Below are 18,192 nucleotides of genomic sequence, written 5' to 3'. Positions count from 1 at the left end.
TATAATTTTAGCATATTAGTTTAAAAGATATTGACACTGGAGTCTGACACAAAGGATGAAACAGAACAAAGTAACAGAACAAATAGATCAAATACCTGTCAACAGCGCCTTTCTTATCAAAGATGCAGAATTGGGCCAAAGTCTGGGGCAGATAAATCCCAGAGAGCAATGCTCAGTGTATCTGTGGCAATTTGGAGAAAGATCATCTGAAGCTTCATTCCAGTCCTCAAATAAATTTATTACAGATTAATCAAGCAAAGGCGAAGGGGTGTTAGAGTAGAGATCATGGCCTCTTCTGCCATGCTAATGGTTAGAGAGGGATGGTGTGGTGATTTCTGCTTGATCATCTTTAGGTGATGGTATGTGGGTCTTTAGGTAGGTGGTGTTGACTGGCACCACCATCAGTGCAACTACAGACGTGATGCCCACTCACATGATCCAACTTTGACCCATATTCTGTCTGAAAACCTGCTCCACTTGCAGAACACTAATTACAAATCAATTTTTGTGACATGTTGCCTTTTGATTAGAAGATGGATAAATATTTTTATTTTTAGATATTTTTTCTTTAAATTTTGGATTCTCGCCACAGCTGTTTTTGCTCACATCACATCTCTAATGAACAGATGAGATCACATGGCTAGTAGTACGCAGTTTGATGGGTGGAGACTTTTAATCAGTCTTGTGTGTGAAGATACTTCTCTTGGGACTAATTCTAAGAGAGATTGATATTCATGTGTTGCAGTGTATATGGTAAAGTGGTAAGTGAAGCATGAGTAGTATATGGACTGATCATAACTTTTGTCCCTCTTATTTTGTTTGTTCATGTTCATAATTTAATTGCACAGATCTCCGCCAAGAGTGCGTGTGTGTGTGTGTGTGTGTGTGTGTGTGTGCATGCGCACGCGTGTGCATGCACATGTGAGATTCTCTCCAGCAAACGGTTTGTAAATCATTCCTCAGTACCTGTGAGAGACACACTGATTGTGTTTCTGTGTGGATGAATGAGGCCAGAGCTTTGGAAAGCTGCCTAAGGTCAGGAGAAAGCAGGAGACCAGTTTACTGTCCTCTCTCCCAGAGCCAGCACTGTGTCAACTGGGTGTGTGTGTGTGTGTGTGTGTGTGTGTGTGTGTGTGTGTGTATGTGTGTGTATGTATGTGTTTCTGTTAGTGTATGTCCATGTGTGTGTTCACATGCATTTGTTACATATTTCTAATAGACAAAGAATTCATCATGAATAAAAGGTAAATTTGTTTAAACAGTCACCTATTAGAAGCTGTATATTAGCATATTGGCATATTTCTATATATTTAAAATAATCCTCATGCTCTTGGAAGGTAATGGTGGTGCCTTTTGGTTTTGACCCTACCTTTTATGGTGGTGGGAGGTGGGGAATTTTGTTGGTGAACAGGTTGCTAATTACTTTTTGCAGGGGAAGGAAAGCTCTGGTTTATGACAACTGTCATTTTTTATACCTACCTTTTATCAGGTCATAGAAACTGTGCTTAGCTTCAAATCAAAGTTGAATATACATGCCTAAAATATGTATTTACAATTTGTCCAAGGTACCTATAAAGCTGTGCAGTGTCTGGTCTGAAACAGGTCCAGTATATGCATGTATACATACAATAAATCTCTCCTGTTTGCTGTAGGTTTGTTGGTTTATCAGATTATTCTGCATACAGGTCTTACGTGAAGTCATTAGAGATACATTATTCTGTTAAAAAGAGGAACAGTTTATATCACAGTCACATTTACAGATCAACGGCATTGTAATGGTCATTTTTAGCTTTTGGAATGCACTAAAATTACTTTGACGCAGTGGGGTTTTTTGTGCTTACTGTGTCAAGTGGTATTCACATACAGTTGCTAAGACTGTCATGGGCATTCATTTATTGATACATTTAACATTGCCAAGTAACTGGATGCATATATTTGCCCATTTGTGGCACACATGTAATTTGTGAATTTCAGATTTAACGTGTGGCTTCACAATCATTGTTATTGTTAATCCACTGGCTATTGTATTTTTGTTTGCTATTCTTTGAAGCTGTTTAGCTACCTATATGTTCAGCTTTATTTATTTATTTGTTTGTTTGTTTACTTGCATACATTAATGTCAGAACAGATACCACATTCAGATACCTCATTTAGAGAATTAGGTCCAATCTTGGAGTGTGACTACTTAAGATTCAATTATGTTCATAATCTCTAAAAAACTGTAAATATTTGAGCAGAAATGAATCTTTGCATAGTGCAGGTTAATAACTCAAAACAATTTTTTAAACAATTCCTGGTTGCTTGAAAAGCATGGCAGACATGGAAGTGTGCTTATCTGATAGGCAAAAAGTTTGTTGGTTAAATTGTAGTTGTACACTCACATAATAGCTTCTCTGACAACTGTTCTATTTCACAAGGATCTCTAAGATTATTGCCACTAACTTTCAGGTGTAGAATATGTACACCCCAAAGTTAGTGGTAACAATCCTAGTGGTCATCCATTTTCCTCTGTTGAGCTGGGATATGGCTGTCTTCCGTTGGTTGGTTTATGGGTGGCTCTCTATTAGCTGTTATGTCACATTTTCCTGTATCCTCTAAAATTGTGTGCATTGCCATACGGTTTACTGAGTGATCTGTGGATGAAGTTGGGAAACAAGTAAGGAGAGATAGGGAAGTAAGGGAAAATGGGACAGTATAGCATGACCACTGAAGAAGTGGTATATGATGTTGCCCCCAAATCAAACCTGAGGCCTGCTTACAGACTGACTTGAACTTCAGTGATCCTAAATAATTTTTTGAGGGCAATCCGCATGTAGCTAGGACACCATAAAAATAAAGAACTGATGGTAAATTATGTTTAATTTTAATATCATATGGTGAAATTTTCACACATTTAATTTGATGTTAATTTGACGTAAAGACTGCCGCCCCTTTAAAATTAGAGATTCGTTGCACCAATACATGGGTGAGTCTGAGAAGGTTCTTATCTGTCTGTATCTATACCTTCACGATGCCTTAAATGCTTTTGGAATAAAATTGCAAACACGTCTTGCCCTTTGGTCGAAGACCACAGCAAGGGGGTGGGGGTGTGCCCTGCTCTAGTTTGTAATGGAGGTGATTATAAATGGGACATTTTGCTGTCTCTGCTGGCCCACTAGATGTCCTCTTGGTTGCCGCTCTAGTCTCTCTTAAAGAAGGAAGTGAGAAAGGAGCACTCTGCCCTTTCTGATCACATAAAACAAATGTACATAGGCAGAAGTAGTATGGAGTGTAGTTTTTCTATTTTTCAAACTCAACCTTGTGCCGCAGTTATAGCCCAGTCATCTTGATATGGGCAGCTGCCAGCATGCAGTGTGATTTTAGTGTGTTACAGCTCTGGTTGCAGGTGATGCAATGGAAAATTAATCATCCTCTACCAGATCAGCCAGCTTTGGCTCCAGATAATGCTTCTCTTGTTCCAGTTTTATGTTGGAAAAGAGATATAAGTCTCCTACCAGTCAGGGCAGAATGTATTAGTTTAATATCATGGCTTCTTCACAAGACTCTTTATTCTGTGGTCCTGTTTCCATTCTTGTAAAGCCAGAGGTCTTCTTCAGCATATAGCTCGATAAACATCTGTAGCTTTTGATCTTTTTTGTACCTCTCATTGATGTTAATGAAAATGATCATATGTAGTACAAAAGCCATGGCTTATGGTCTATGCTTTTCCTGTCAGGTCTAACTGTAATTTGTTAGTATGCAACTGAGCCCACAGCCTAGTTCAAACATTGCCAAGGACCACTAGAACTGCCAGGTCCGGACTACCACAGTAAAACACGGGAGTGCCAGTATACATAGATCATTTTCTTGTTTTTGTGGGCCCTGAAAGTGCCAAGGAAATGGCCTTGAATTTTAGACTCTATCACGGTCATTCCTGAACCTGCATGGAGGTACGCTGTCAATAGTGTGGGCAATCACTGCTTTTTACAATATTATCGACAGTAAGAACAGCAACGGCAAGGTCGGAAATGAGAAGTGAAACTGGTGTCCGAGGAAGGAGGAAGACAGTGAGAACGAGAGAGTTGCCTGTGAGCAAGGGCTCAGAGCCCAGAAGAGGCAGCCACAGAGCACCATCACATGCAGTTGACACCATCCTCTCCGAGGATCCTATAAATAGCCCCAACATTCTTCTTTCCTCTCCGAAGGAGTCCTTTCTCCTTGCCGCTTTTGAGAGCATTAAGTGCAGTTCGATCAACTGTTGCTGGAGCGCTTGTTTCCACATCGTATTTTAAAGAAAGGCAAAAAGAGAAAAAGCTCTTCAGTGTGAATGAATGCTCTGCCTCCCTTCCTGGAATTTCAGTCTCCATTAGGCAGCAACAGGTTTATACTCCACAGGCGCAATGTTTCCTACAGTTTAAGATGCGTCTTATGGACAGTAGCTTCAGAGAACTTGTTATTACAGTGTGTAGCCAAAATGGCATGATGGCAAAATGGCAGATGTAGAAAGGGTCCTTGGGTTCAGTGAATTGCAAATGAGGAAAGACAACTATTGGAAGAAAGCTGATGAGCAGCAAACATTAAAATGTCACCCTAAAAGCATAATTGTTGGAAGAATTTTTAGGTAGCATGAGTCATTTGTGTATATTTGTGGGGTTGGGGGGGTGGTCTGTTTTTTATTTATCTTTTCCTTTGTTTTTTTCTATCTCTTGACCAGTGACAACAACATGTGTTGATGGCTCCAGTATATGTCTGCCTCAAGGGGTAACCTAATTGGGACAGCCTCTTATCAGACCAGGGATCTCTCTAATCTCAATGGGACCCTTTCCCCTCAGAAATAAATACATTAAATTGACTTGAATTGCCAGGGCTGCCCCTGATTCACCCCCTCTCGTGGTGCACCCGTCCCCACCCCCTGCCTCCTGCTCATCTATCTCGGTGGGGGCAGGAGGGTCAGAGGTAGGGCAAGGCAAGGAGCTGCCTTTCCTCTGAGTGAATCGGCTGGTTTCACCATGCAGGCCTGTGGGTCCGTGTTTGGGGGGGGGGGGGCTTCCTCTGCAGCTGCCTGGTAGCTGGGGATGCCAATTTAGGGGCAGAGCGGGGGGAAGGAACCCACTGGGTGCATTGAGCGAGTCTGATGTGGAGGAGGACGGGTGGTAGTGGAGATTCAGAGCACAAGGCCTCTCCTGGCCCGCCGCCCTCTGGGACCAGCGGCCTTACTGAAGAAGATGGAAAGGAAAACGCTGTTCATGAATGGATGTATTTAGTGTTTCATTCAGGCTGGGGAGGTGGCGGGGGCAATGTAAGCGGGGGGATGGCAGGGACAACACAACTGGCAGGTGGTTATACTGCTCACAGAATCACTCTTCCTGTACTGAAACCCAGAATGGAAGAGCGGTGCTCAGAAAGCCTGCTGGTTACCGGTGGCTCAGGGTATTCAGCGGCTTTCATTGTTCTGTTTTGTCTTTCCAAAAACATGAGGTGTGGACTCGTGACGGGAGGCTCTTCCCCCCCCCCCCCCCCGTGGCACTCTGCTCATCCCCCTGCTGGCCCGCCTCGGCACGATTTCACCCCCCCCTCCCCTCAAAGATGTAGTTTGAGGTGTAGGAGGTGTGCTCTGTTGCTGTGCCTGGTCTGTGTGGTTTTCCTGAAACAACGGTGTCAAATATCACTGAGCAGGATGCTGGCGTGCCCTGCTGGAGCCCTTGAGGGCGGGAGGGATGAGCCTGTGTGTGTGTGTGTGTGTGTGTGTGTGTGTGTGTGTGTGTGTATGTGTGTGTGTGTTTGGGACAGTTTGACTGTCAAAGGGGGCGGGGCTGGGGGAGGGTGGAGTCTCCCACCTGGGCAGCTGCTAGGTGTCATTATATTTCTCGGGATCCACACAGAGTACAGAGGACGATGGTCAATGTTAAATAAAGATCAGCTCCCAGTACACTGCCTGAAGACTGACAAAGCAAATCAGCAAACAAGAAAGGCAGAACAACCACATTAAATGCCATTGATAGCTCCAGCTTAACTTCTGACAGAATGGTAGGAATACAAATTTAATATCCCCTCTTTGTGATCTTGTCATTCCAGTGAAAAGTGAGAAATAAATTATTAATAATATATTATGTTCACCTAACCCACAGGGGACACACACTGTATCGTTGCTTATTGATCTATTTACTTATTTAAAGCAGAGGGGAGATGTAAAAATAAAAGGCCCACACTAATGAAAGGCGCCTCTCTGTGTCTGTGTGCAAAGTGCCCCCCCCCCAGAGTCCTTCCTGACAGTGATCGGCTGCCTCTGCAGCTGTACGGCGCTGCTGGCTGTAATTACGTCACAGGGTGCCCAGGGTTACAGGCAGAGAGGCAGGCAGGAGCCGGGGGTGGGGGGTGGGGGGTTGGGATAGGGCCAGCAGTAGTGTGTGCAGTCAGTGGGGTCCTGCCTGTCATAGGCCCCCCCTCTCCATAACCCGCCCCTCCAGCCCCCTGTCACTGAAACCGCACTACTCAGGGCCCAGAGAAGGGAAATGCCCTGTGGGTCTGCGCACGGCGTTCCTGAAGCCCTCATGGTAGACCCTGGATGATACCATGCCTTTGTGTGTTTGTGTACGTGTGCGTGTGCTAGTACATATGTCAGTGTAAGTGAGAGATAGAGGGATGTGGTCATCATCATACTTATGTGTGCAGGTGGATGAGCTGAAGCCTGATCTGTGAGTGGAAAGGGCCAAAAGCTTAGATGGCACCGAAGGGCTTTTTTTGGCTCCATTAGGATGGATTCATATAAAGCCATTCCAGTTATACATTAACCCATTCTGGGGAAGTTTCAGAAGAAGGAAAATGCATAGAAAAGAGTATGGAAATTCAGAGCATCCTCAGAGACATCTGCATATCAATTGTTTGAATTTTTCTTCTAGTTCATACGTGTCTTACGAATTTGTAGGACTATTGAGGGGAAGAAAGACACAACAAAAATATTCAGCACAATTTAGAGAAGCTTTTCTGAAAAGATATATCAGAAAAGACAGATCAATTTAAAAGGGAATCATGGGATGCTATCAGAGCTTGTTTGCTCATGAGTTTGTCCTGTATCTGAACTCTTGCTCTCTGAAATGACTTTTTATAAGACATGAAAAAGATAAAGATTTGTGTGTTTATATTTTGCACTGTCTACATAAATGAAGTTTTTTCTGTTTCACACTGCCTATTTGACTTTGTCAAGAAAAGATCTATTGACAGCCAGGATGACTGTTAGTAGAAGGTTGTTGTTAGATTAAATGCATTTGGTCAAGAGTGCTGTCAAAACTCTGCATCAGTAAATGGTGGGTTGACAACACCGGGTAAATGGTAACCATGGGCTGGACTGTTGGGGTAAAGGGTTACCGTAGGGTAAAGAGAAGTGCTGGGAGGACAGACTGGTGAGGATGCATTAGGTAACTGGACCGAGGGTTGTTGTGTCCATGCCAGTTCTGTCATTCCTGGGTGTAAATGGGGACTGAAAGTAGTGGTGGTAGTGGTTGGGATGGCACGTGGGGGCTTTCATAAGTGTGCATAACTCTGAGGGATATGCACTGGTGTGCCTTTCTTTGTATGTGTGTTTGTATTGATCCATTTCTATTGTTTTTTTGTGGTCATCCTCATGTTTATAATCTGAAGCAACATTTCTGCCAGTAGGAGCAAGCTTGATTTTCTCTCTGATGTCATCTATGATCATTGTTTCCCACACATTTTCACTCTCAATGTGTCCCTTGCATTAATATCTTCATTACGCCCTGCAAGTCCTCACCCTCGTTGCATCCTCCGCATTTCTGCCCTCATTATGGTTTACACATTTCTTAGACAGGGACATGCAAACATATGTCAGTCTTTGTCCACACTAGGAAGGGCCAAGTTCATATTTTGATTGTTTTTCAGAAACTCCCAGCAAGAAGAGTGGGGTAGATTTTCAAATGCATGTTCAATAGGGGAGATGAATAGTAGAGCTTGGATTTGGTCATTTTGAAACCATCAGTCTCTATATTTCCTTTATACATAAAACTTGAAGATATGTCGTATTACTGTATTATTCAACAGAAGTAGGTTAGGCTTACTGCATGTGTAATTGCTGTTAGCTATGTGCATGTGAAATTAAAGCTAATTTCCAAAAGCAAGAGAAAGCTATCTGTCCACTAATTCTGTTTCCTCTTCCAATGTTAAAAATTGATTTTATTTATCATTTTTTCATCAATACTCTTTTCAATGTGATGCAATGACAGTTTGACAAGGCCAAAAAAATTTGATTCTGCTTGTTCACAGTTCACAGCTTGAGACATATTATGTTCACAGTTCACATTATATCAGAGATTTTTTGGCATCTTTATACTCACAGGTGCTTGTGCCAACATTTAATACCCTACTGGAGCTCAGGTGATTGACAGTTCCCTAGGGCCAATCAGCCTTGGGCTGTGGAGCTCTCTAGAGAAGGAGGTGGGGACTGAGTACCTCCATACGGATTTGACCTGGTGTGCTGGGTCTGATGCAAGGCAAGGCAAGGCACTACTGCAGACCAGAGGGAGCAGGAGGCAAAGGTCACGTGACACGATTAAAGAAATGAAGCCCATCCCCCTCCAGCTAGCTTGCTTGGTAACATGGGACTCTGTTTTCAGAGTGGAGGTGTACCTGGAGGGTGAGATGTGGGAGGCAGAGTGGTGAATGAGCAGAGATTTAGGAGTGGGAGGAAGAGTCTGCTGAAGGGCATCCTGCAAAGGAGAGGAATTTGTTCCTGCAGTTAAGGAGTCAACAACTGGGGAGAGACAGACAGCAGAGCAGCATACACAATCATTCATACCCACGCCAAGTACCGTAATCCACACTAACAGAAAATTGGCCGGTGTTCATCTGGCTGTTAACCGTGGTGTGAGTCTCCATAGGTGCGGGCCTGTTAGTCTTGGTGCAGTTCCTGACCACACAGACTGTGCCCTGACCGCTCGCTAACGCATCTGAATGGGGTCGGAGCGGTTTCGCAGTGGGACAGCCTGGAATCATGGGCACAGTGCACTAGCCTGGTGTTCGCAGGGTCAGTCTGAGGTGTGTACGATATGTGCGTGTGTGTGTGTTTGTGTGGGGTGGCCAGCTGGTCAAACAGACTGAGACCATGTGGTGTGTGTGCGCCCCTATCCAGCGTCAACCAGCAATGTCAGCTCACAGCTGCCTGGCCTGCCCGCGTCACACAGCCATCACAAAACAGGAGCTCCCACTTAATGCTGAAGTACACTTTTACATCATTGCCTGCTGCCTGCGCACTTCAGACAATCTTTATTTTTCGGGCTAAATGACAGAATTTTATTCATCATGACACATTTTGGGGACTGAATTACTTTCCAAAATTCTCTCAGTGTAACAAGCAAAGACTGCTGATACAGTGTACTGCAAGGATATGTAGCCTTTATCTGCGTTGAATAGCAGGAGATCAAGTATTCTTCACAATTAAGCTGAATTCCAAACTTGATGTCACAGCTTAAATCATTCATTTTTAAAGGCATCTGGGTTCACCTATAGCTTAGTTTATAAATAAACTGGAAATCGTGCTTACATAGATGGTGTGCAGGTGGTTACCATGCCTTCAGAACACTGTAAATATCTTTCCTCTCTTTGGGCTGCCGCAGTAGCTCTCCCATGTGTAACACACTGTAAGTACAAGCATATTGAAACAGTGGATAGATGGGCCCTCAGGAAGCTCATTATATCAGCATTACATTAGCACACAGGGGTAGTGAATGAAACGTCAGATCAAATGGATTAATTTCATTAGTGGCAACTGAAAAACTGAAATTACTCCAGTTTTTAGCATGTAGTAGATTAATTCAATTAATTTCAGAGTAGATTAATTAGTTATAGTTCAGACCTCTGTTGATGAACACAGTTTTGAATTCCCAGGCTTCAGTGGGTTGAGAAGCAATGTCATGCAGAAGCCTGGATATTCCCGTGGTCACCAAACTATCTGCCTATTTTCCTGCTGTCCTCTGATTCTTGCTGACACCCTACTGTGTTTCTTTAGTTCTGCTTTCTCACAAAAGGAACCTTGTTGAAGCCTGCCAAACCCTGGCTGCTAAATTCTCCATTTCTGTGCCCAGGTGTTATGCTACACACTTTTTAAAAGAAGGAGACATATATTCCATCATAGTCAACTTAGCCAGAGAAAAATATGATGCACACATTATGAACAAACTGACAAAATCTATGAACAATTCACAAGTAAAACGGTTCTCTGCTGCACCTGTTAAATGTGTAATGTAGAAGTATACAATTTCTGTGAGTAACATAAAGTTAAAGTGTGAAATGACAAAAATGAACACTTTTAAACACCAAAGAATCTTTCGATGGATGCATAGCTAGTCTCACGTCGCAGAATGTCAGCCAAACCTTGTGTGACATGGCCTGGTTGTGGGGCTAGATTAGACAATTTGCCAAGTTATACCTGGGCCAGCAGAGCAGCTTCCAGCATTACTGGAATAAAAGCTGTTGATTTTTCCATCTATCTGATCATTCCGTCCGTGTCTGTTGGATGGGTATACCGTGACAGTGCGGCGTCAGTGCCTTTGTTGCACTCTTCCTTTGATCTGTTTATTTTCTTCAGGTGCCGAATGTCACCCCCCGAGCTGGCCTGTCCGCAGCGTTTCATTAAGGCACCAGTAAGGCCTCCAGAGGGAGTGTTTATATTAGGAGGCCCACAGATACGCACACACACACCCACACACACATGTGCACTCACACACGTACTCTCATGGACACTCACTTTCACAAACACTCACACTCACACTCACACTCACACACACACACACACACACTTGCACACAGGCAGGGTGACCCACTTCCAGAGTGTCTCTGGCTACTGAGAGGCCCGCCAGCCTGCTGCTGTGCTGTAGGATGTGGTGTGAGTGAGGAGGGTTCAGATCTGGCTCTGCTCCCAGGGGCCGGGGGGGGCAGGCCAAGGGGGGGCTGGGACTCTTACTGTAAACCTCCCCTGACTTTCTGTGTGTCCCTGTGCAGCCACCCCCCCACACACGCACACACACAACGTGCCTAAGGCCAGGGGACATTGGCTCAGAGATGGAAGCCTTTTCACTTTGGTTTTATTTTTCTGGAGGTATAGAGAGGGACAGAAATGTGTAGTTCATCCCCATCCCCCTCCTTTGCATGTGCTTTAGTGTGTCATCATAAGATTTCGTGTTTTTGGGCTTTCCCTGTAGGCTGGGTCTGTGTGTCTGTTGTTTCTGGCCTCACAGTCTCGGCTTGAGTCTATCATCATAAGCTTTTGTGTTTTTGGACTTTTGATTGGTTGTGCCAATCCTGCAGGCTGGGGCTGTGAGTCTGCTGTTCCTGGCCTCACAGTCTCTGCTCACGTTGCTCCGCTTTCCTCCCCTTTGCTTTCTCATGGTTGCCATGGAGAATGGGTTTTTTTTTCCCAGTGGAAGAGAAATTAACACCAATTTTAATTGGCTCTGGGGCCTCAATTTCCACCCCCTGTCCGCCAACTGCCAGGGTCTGAGGAAGAGCGTCTCATCTCCTCATTATCAACTGCAGCCCCCCACGCACACCCTGGGAGAGAGGAGCACGAAAGCAGAGCCTGCAGTGTCCTTTAGTGTGTACCACACACTCATGCGGGCGCGTGCAAAACACACACACACACATCAACACACATACCCTCCAGCATGCACACCCACACGCTCACACACACCCAGGAACACACATGCCTGCCAGCACACACACCCATCCACACACACACATATGCACACGCACACACAAACACACATGCCTGGCAGCATGCACGCCCACATGCTCGCTCACACACACACACGCACACACATACACACATACATACACACACACACGAGCACCCAGGCACACAGGCACACATCTCTGTGCCTGCAACCCACATGCTCATACTTACACACACACACATACCCGCCAGCATGCACACCCACCCACACACAGGCACATGCGCTCACACACACACACACACACACATACACACATACACACACACACAAATACCAGCCCACACACATGCATGCACACACATGGCGGAATCCCACTTTTTAAATTCCTTCTTTGTATCCTGCCATTTCCTGAGAGAGGGTCCATAAGGAGTCTTGCATAGTAGCTGCATAGTAGTGTTGGGTCTCTGCATTTTTGTTGACGTGAAGCACAGGTTTTCTGGTTTTTACACATACACGTGTGTTATCCAGCCTGCTTGTGGCGAGTCCTGTAAATTGATCTTGAAGCCATCCCTGACACACTTCGTAAACCACCTAGGTCTGCTTTCCTTCTGTGGTCGAGGTGTGTAAGTGTCTGATTAACTGCCGGCACATCAGCAGCCCAGGGAAACGGCTACTGTCCCTGACCTGTGCAACCTTGAGCCTGCTCCGACACGTCCCCTCTCTCCCCCTCTCACCTCTCACCTCTCCTCCCACCAGCTCATCCTAACACGCTGGCTCTTTTACTTTCCATCCCCAGCAAATAGATCTCATCCATTCGGATTGGAAGAGCAGGAATCAGACCCGGCTGTCCCTCCGTCCCCACCCCGCTTGACTGCCCATAGGATGGCTGGGGCAAAAAGGGCGCGTGGCACTGCCACTGCAAGCCTGCGTGAGTCGCTGAGGGGACGCAGAGACGCAGAGAGGGAGGTTTTAGCGAAGAGACGTCTACCCCTCACCCTGCCCTGGTGCTGCGGGAAGATGCTGCGCAGGGACAAAAGCAAGCCTGTGTGAACCCCACTCATCCTCCTCCCATCCCCCTCCCCTCCCTGCTTCCAGATAATTAGCTAAGCTCAGTCTCTCATTAGGGCCACCTCTGATTGGCTGTCTGTCTGTCTCTCTCCTTTAGCACCTTAATAACACCAAGACGTGAGCACATCATAGCACTGCCTAATTATGTTGACAGATCCAGCTCAAGGGTAATTAATCCTAAATAATAATAGTAACAATAATCATTATTAGCACCAATAGTAACAATTATGATAATAATTTATAATGATTATTTACAGTGCATTGTGGCATTTGTCTTTTGGTTAACAGATGCCAGTATCCAAGGCAACGCTCATAACTTACTTTCATTTTTTTGTATTTACATATTAACTCTTTATTTAGCTGTTTATTCCACAATTCGAGTTATGAACATTGCTCAGGAGTACATCAGCAGTGTTTCTCTCAGGATTCAGACTAGCAACTCGCTGGTCAGAAGTCCATTTCACTGTCATTAATAACCAACAGACAATTCAATCAGGGCATTGTTAATATTTTTTAATTCAGGCCTTCACGTATGTATTTATATACAATGTGTTGATGGTGCCTTAATTATAGCGGCACAATAGCAGGAATAGGTGCTGACGGAACCCAGAGAATTACATGTGGCAGCGCATGAAAGCTGCAGTCGCCAAACAGGGGAAACGTCCTTTGTTGCATCTGCCACGGGATATTGGGATTGTGGAGTATTTAATCATCCTCAGAGAAAGGAGGCACGTGAGAGCAAAACCTCGAGGTAATGTGGATATAATGAAGGGGCCTTATGAACTGAGAGTGCAGGAGAGGGGAGCAGGCAGGCAGGGAGGGAGAGGGGGAGAGTGGATAGAGAGAGGGAGACACGCACACTCTTTAATCTTTCCCTACCTGTCCCCATCCTCTCAGGCTAAAAGAATCTCCTTCAGGGAAGACGAGAGAATCGCTTGGTAACTTTTTCATTCGAAAACAACAGGGCTCCATTTATTTATTGACGCCAGCGCTGGGGGAAGATTGGTCCATAAAACGCGACCCATTGTCACGTTTGTAATGAACTTATCCAAGTTGCGAACACCCCTCCCCCCCCTGCCTCTCCCCTTACAATCCTCCTTTCGCGACACCCCCCCGCTCCTCTCTCCGCTCCCTACTTGAGTGCGCTGTGTGCTGTCAGTGCGTTTGACTAGCTGTGAGAGTCTGTCCAGGGCTCTTCCATGTTCTGCTGGGCATTGTGGTGAATGGGAGCCCTAGTGGAGTGCTGCAAGAAGACTTGGAGCTTAGACGCTCAATACTGTGCCCATGGACAGCAGCACCCGATCCGAACAAAGCGTTTGCTGAGAGCACCATCCACCATATGGCCTCCAGTGCCTTAATTCCTGTCAGGCTTTATAGCAAAACATACCTCTGAAACTGCTGTGAACAATTTCCTGCTCACAATGCCGTCGGTGTCTAACCATTGTAAGTCACCAAGTTGCTGCTGCTGTTAACTGACAAACCACAGCAGCAACAGCAAAAAAGGGAATTTCGAACAAAGGAATTTGCAAACGAGGGGCATTCTGTCGAGAAACCCAGATCCGCCCCGCGGTGACGGAGCCGTCAGCGTGTCTGTTCGCTGTCGCGGGGGCCAGCTGGGCCACTTTATTTTAAGCAGCGCCTCTTTTTTTTGTACCTTTTCCTGAAGGTTTACCCGCTGCCCAGCTTAAACCGGCCCGCCTGCGCCTGCTCCAGTTCGGCCAGCAGCCCGACCGGCCGTCTGTCTACAGGGCCGCGCGGGGCAGTGGTCTCCTCTGCGGTCGCCCCGCATCGGCCGCCTCCTCCATCTGACTGCCGAGGGGGGCAGGGCGGAGGGCAGGCGGCCGTTTACAGAATCGACCCCTCCAGTCTCCTAGCAACAGAGCTGTTTGGAACGGGACGGAGGAGTGAGAGTGGGGGGGGGGGGGGTGTGGGGGTTGGGGGGGGGGTGTAATTATTCTATGCAGTCAGGGACAACTGGGGCCTCCAGGTTCAGGAGTGAGACAGCGCGGGGGAGAGGGATGGAGAGAGGCAGAGAGGTGCTCTGGCAGGGATAGAGAGCAAGCGCGGGAGGTACCTGAGGTTGCACTCATGGGGGTGACAGAGTGCATTAGCTGCTGAAGCTCAGAGGTTATTTCATTGTCTAGACAAAAGCGTATTGAAACCTTTGCAGGAAAGTCGTTCTTTCCCTCCTGCACTTCTCCCTTCTTCATTTGCCATCTGCCTTTCCTCCCCGCTCCTTCTAACCACGCTGAATGTGCACTCACGCATGTGGTGTGCGTTAGAGGTGTGTACGCGTCAGAGTGGCTCGCTGCTTCTGAGCATGCCCGGGCACGGGACGGCCGTGCGGCGAGGCAGGGCTATGTGATTTGCGGGACTCTGCCTCGGCCGGCGCATGGGCAGGACGGGCTCGGCAGCGGCCGCTCTGAGCGCCGCGACTTTGACCCAGCACGGGCGAAGGCGCCGTCCTAGCTGCTCTGCCCGAAGGGCCAGCCCTCCCCCGTGCCCCACATATCCCCCGCGCCGGGGCTCCTCCTGTCACGCGCAGTCGCGTCCCGCACCGGTGATGTGCCCCGGAACCGTGGGGGTGGGGGGTGGGGGGGCAGAGCGGGGGAACGCAGCATCATGTCACTGCATCATGTGTCCTGGTCACACAGGCAGCAGGCGGCTCACACGTGGCCCCGCTCCTGAAGGGTATTGTAATCTTCTGATATCTCAATGAACCGAGAAAGCTAGCTTGTGAAGCCACGAACATTTTTGTGTGTGTGTGTGTGTGTGTGTGTGTTTGTGTGTGTGTGTGTGTGTGTGTGAGCACGGAGTCCCAGTTTATTCAACTGCAACAGAATGCAACCAATAGTTATAACAGTAGAAATAGTAATGATCGTTAAAAACGGAAATGACAATAATAAAAATAATAACAATAATAATGATACCAAGATGATGATTATGATAAAAGCACAAGGACAGTGGCTAGTGAGAGCTGGATTAAAGCCTGGCCGTTCTGTAAGCTGTGCCGTGCTGCCATGGCAACCCTCATTACCTGGCACACTCGGGAGAGAGAGGGGGAGAGTGCTGGAGTGGGAGAGGGAGATGGGGAGAGGAGAGTTGCGTGTTGGTGGATTGACTTTCTGACTCCTCTGTCCGCTAATGGGTGCCAAAGGATCAGGGTTTAGAGACGAATGGAAAGAGGAAGGTCTTTCTCTATTCGCATTGTTCTGAGTGTCGTTCCAGTCCCCCCCCCCCCCCCCCCCCCCCACCCCGCATAGCCCACTTTGGCCTCGGTCCTGTGGAACACCAAGCAGAGAAATTTATAGCACTGTAGAAAGGCATGTTTCTTCGGTGCAAAATTGAAAATCAATGTCGGCTTTCATGAAATAAGATGTTAAGGGCTGTTGAGAAGACCAAAACAAGATGGAGAAACAGGAAAAGACAGAAAAAGGAAAGAAAACAAAAGGTCAGAAAGAAGAAGGGGAAAGAAAAGGAAGAGCTCCTTTTTTGTTTGCCTGTGTGGGTTGGAAGCGTGTGTAAATCAGATGGCCCCCACTGTCGTGACCGTTGTAGCAATTCAAGTTTTACTAGGTGCAGCCATCTGTGTCACGTGACCTGCTGCCCCGCACACCTGCCCGAGAGGTCGGCTGTAGTTTCCATGGCAACAAGGTTTGCCTTATGGAAAGCAGGGTTTCAGAGTGGGCTGTTTGTTCATAGTCTTATTTTTCATCATTAGTACAGAACAGCAAAGTGCAGCAATTTCTTTCTGTTTTTTTTACACACACCAGGCAAAAGATGAAATGATGTTCACATTTTGTTTACTTTCTTTCCTAATTCACTTAAATTTCAACTACCTGTGTAGTTGATGTTTTATGTTAAACCTAATAGCTCAGCCAATGGCCACTGTTTGGCCTGAGACTTCTTCCTAGTTTTACTTTAAAACACAATGTGATGCTGGGTTAATGCGTTATTAAGTAGTAAATGAAGAAAAATAATGAAAGTAGTTAGTCATGACTTGGTGTGCACTGTAACAGCTATGCTTTATTCTTCCGAGAGTATATATCAGGATTGTTTGAGGGGAAAAAAGAGGGCCGGAGGGAGGATGCCGAACTATTTGTGTTGCTCTGTGTATCGCTTGCTTTGATTGTTGCTTTCGGAAAGAAACGCCGGACCAATCAACTGCAATTGACAAAACGCACAGTGAAAGGCAACAAAGGCAGTGATTTCTATCTGAGGAATACAGTGCTCCACTGCCTGCCATGTCTTTCTTCTGCCACTCTCTCTCTTATGTCAATATTACAGAGTCTTACAATCACTCTCTGTCTTGGCATTTTCAGACTACACAAAACGAGATATTCAGGCACAAGTGTACTCAAGTCCATATGCACACACAAAAGAGGTGTCTTTGTGAACATTTCTTTATGCACATCTTTATAAAACAGTTAGTGTTATACTTATTAAATTATTATTTATCGGGACAGTTTTATGCAATGTCATTTTGGTAAATCACCTGCAAGCTTATTTTTTGGGACAGCAAATGTGTGCACTTTGGGCAGTGGTAATGCTGAGAGGTGGTGATGAATTCTGCATTTCCTGTCCTGTTCATTTTATCAGCTGCAAAGAGCAAAAACCACTCATTGGCAACTGATAATTGTTTTCTGGCACATGTAAGATGTAGGCCTCAGCCCTGTGTCACGGCCTGCTAAAGTAGTGCTCTTCCCCTGCCTTGCAGTGTGTCGATGGGAGCTCAACTCAGGACAGCTCCTCCCTGAAGCGGGTGGCGGTGGTGGAAGATTTCTTTGACATCATCTACGCCATGCATGTGGAGATTGGAACTGACCCCAGCAAAGCGCCCAAGCACGCTGGCCAGAAGAAAACATACAAAGCGGTGAGAAAACCCCTCTGACCGGCTCCAAACTCAGATCCTCTCTCTGTCCTCTATCCATCCGTTTCTTTATCTGCCTCTCTCTCTCTCTCTCGCTCTATCATTTTCTTAGATCGTCTTATATTCTGTCAGTGTCAAAATGTTTTCTTTTTTCTCGTTCCATTCATGTTTTCTGACTCAGTTTCATTTCTCTTTCTGCCTTATTAATGTGTTTTTTATGTATTTTTGTTCTTTGAATGATTTTGGTTCATTTTATATTATTTATTTAACAGTTCATCTTCTGGTGTTCGGCCTCACTCCTCTGAACACTGCATAACCATGAGCTGACTTTTCTGCTTGCTTTTTTTTCACATGGCAGATGATTGATAGAGGGAGCATTTATCTGTGGTTGAGATGTAGCTATAGATTATAACGGCTTCCTTACAAGCTGACAAGAAGTGTTTCCTCTCTCCTCACTCTCTTCACACATGCATTTTTCTCATTGCCTGTTAATTCATTTGTGTTTGTTAAGGTGAAGGTAGAGATGCAGATGGAATTGGAATTGTTGGGCAGACTTGCAGGAAAGATCTCTTTATCTTTGAAATCATTGGAATC

General features: G+C 45.9%; 1 protein-coding gene across 1 annotated transcript in view; it reads left to right on the top strand.

The window, feature by feature from the left end:
- nol4lb (nucleolar protein 4-like b) overlaps positions 1–18,192 on the top strand; it is an 89,720-nt gene that overhangs the window by 2,060 nt on the left and 69,468 nt on the right. The window contains exon 2 of the mRNA XM_036534213.1: positions 17,446–17,601. Within this exon, the coding sequence (XP_036390106.1) occupies positions 17,446–17,601 (156 nt within the window). The remainder of the gene's footprint in view (positions 1–17,445; positions 17,602–18,192) is intronic.

This window comes from Megalops cyprinoides, chromosome 7 (assembly GCF_013368585.1).
Source record: "Megalops cyprinoides isolate fMegCyp1 chromosome 7, fMegCyp1.pri, whole genome shotgun sequence".
Taxonomy (NCBI): Eukaryota; Metazoa; Chordata; class Actinopteri; order Elopiformes; family Megalopidae; genus Megalops; species Megalops cyprinoides.
This window is presented reverse-complemented; position numbering and strand designations above follow the sequence as displayed.